The sequence below is a fragment of the Microtus oregoni genome, unplaced genomic scaffold (assembly GCF_018167655.1).
Source record: "Microtus oregoni isolate MIOR12 unplaced genomic scaffold, Mior012 000160F_ref0000428, whole genome shotgun sequence".
Lineage (NCBI taxonomy): Eukaryota > Metazoa > Chordata > Mammalia > Rodentia > Cricetidae > Microtus > Microtus oregoni.
The window spans coordinates 882,319-883,943 of NW_024544815.1; the positions used below are offsets into that span (position 1 = coordinate 882,319).

The window sequence follows — 1,625 nt, forward strand, 5'->3', positions numbered from 1 at the left end:
ATTATTTTATATTTACCTAAAATTACATGCAAAGTCTATATACAGTTATATACACACATGTATCTGTTTCCTAGTAATATATATGTATATATATATATATGTTATATCACTTGAGCAGACAATGTCCCCCACTAAAGGCATATGCTAATAAAATGTCTTTGAAAAGATAATGTTCACTACTCAATATCTTTGTGTTAGTACAGTCAAATTTAATAAAGCAGAACAGAACTTATTATTTCAATTAAGTTAGTTTTAACTATTTTATTTATTGGTTTTATAATTGTCAACTCTCATTTGAAGCACTGTAAACTAATGATACAATTTAAGTTATGTATATTATTGTTAGTAATTCAAACAAAGTAACAGGTCAATGTAATGTCAGGTATGAATTAATTGCCACCTTTGATTTATTGTCTGTAGATGAACAGAAGTTTACAACAAAAAAGTCGAATGCCTCTTCTCTGATCGAATTTGTCCTACTTGGGTTTTCTGATGTCCCCCATCTCCAGTGGATTCTGTTTGGGATATTTTTGCTCATGTATCTGACTATTCTGATGTGCAACAGCACTATAATGCTAATAACAAGAATTGACCCTGCTCTGCAGACCCCTATGTATTTTTTCCTAAGCAATTTTTCTTTCGTAGAAATCTGTTATGTAACCGTCACCATCCCCAGGATGCTCACGGACCTTTGTACTCTGAAAGGAAATATCTCTATATTTGCCTGTGCCACACAAATGTGTTTCATTCTTATGCTGGGAGGCACAGAGTGCCTCCTCCTGACAGCTATGGCCTATGACCGCTATGTGGCCATTTGCAACCCCCTGCACTATTCCCTAGTCATGAGCCACAGGATCTGTACACAGCTGGTCGCTGCCTGCTGGATCAGCGTCATTCCAGTTGTGATTGGACAAACTTACCAGATATTCTCACTACCCTTTTGCGGATCTAACAGAATCAATCATTTCATCTGTGACATCCCACCTGTCCTCAAGCTAGCTTGTGGAGACACATTTGTGAATGAGATAGCAGTCTACATAGTTGCAATGGTGTTTGTCATGGTTCCCTTTGTGCTGATACTTGTTTCCTATTGCAAAATTATCTTCAGCATTCTGAAACTGTCCTCAGCTAAAGGAAGGGCCAAAGCTTTCTCCACCTGCTCCTCTCACCTGACAGTTGTAGTCCTGTTCTATGGAACTGCTGGCATCACGTACCTACAACCCAAGCCAACGCAATCAGAAAGAATTGGAAAACTGTTGTCTCTTTTCTACACCATTTTGATCCCAACTCTGAATCCCATTATATACACTCTGAGGAACAAAGACATTATGATGGCTTTGAGAAAACTACTCAGTAAGTTACTAGCGTGAGACAAAAGCTTGTAAGTACATATGTATTCATTATACTAACAGAAAAAAAATGTATTTTTATTCTGACGTTTTTTAATACTATTAAATTTTTGTTAAACACCCTAATATTGTCATGCATTCTTAATTTCATACTTGGTTACAGGACTTCATCTTTTCAGATTACAGATGGTAAGTAGCACATATCTTTTATCAACACCTTCTTTTATAATGTTAGCAAAATACTCCTCTCAGATTGTCTGAGAAGCTCTTGGATGA

The 1,625-nt window shown here is 36.4% G+C and overlaps 1 protein-coding gene across 1 annotated transcript; it reads left to right on the plus strand.

The window, feature by feature from the left end:
* Window positions 1–329: 329 nt before the first annotated feature.
* LOC121445120 (olfactory receptor 10AG1-like) lies at window positions 330–1,370 on the plus strand. Its single transcript, XM_041647118.1, has one exon. The coding sequence runs from the start codon at window positions 330–332 to the stop codon at window positions 1,368–1,370; it is 1,041 nt and encodes a 346-aa protein (XP_041503052.1).
* The last annotated feature ends 255 nt before the right edge of the window (window positions 1,371–1,625 follow it).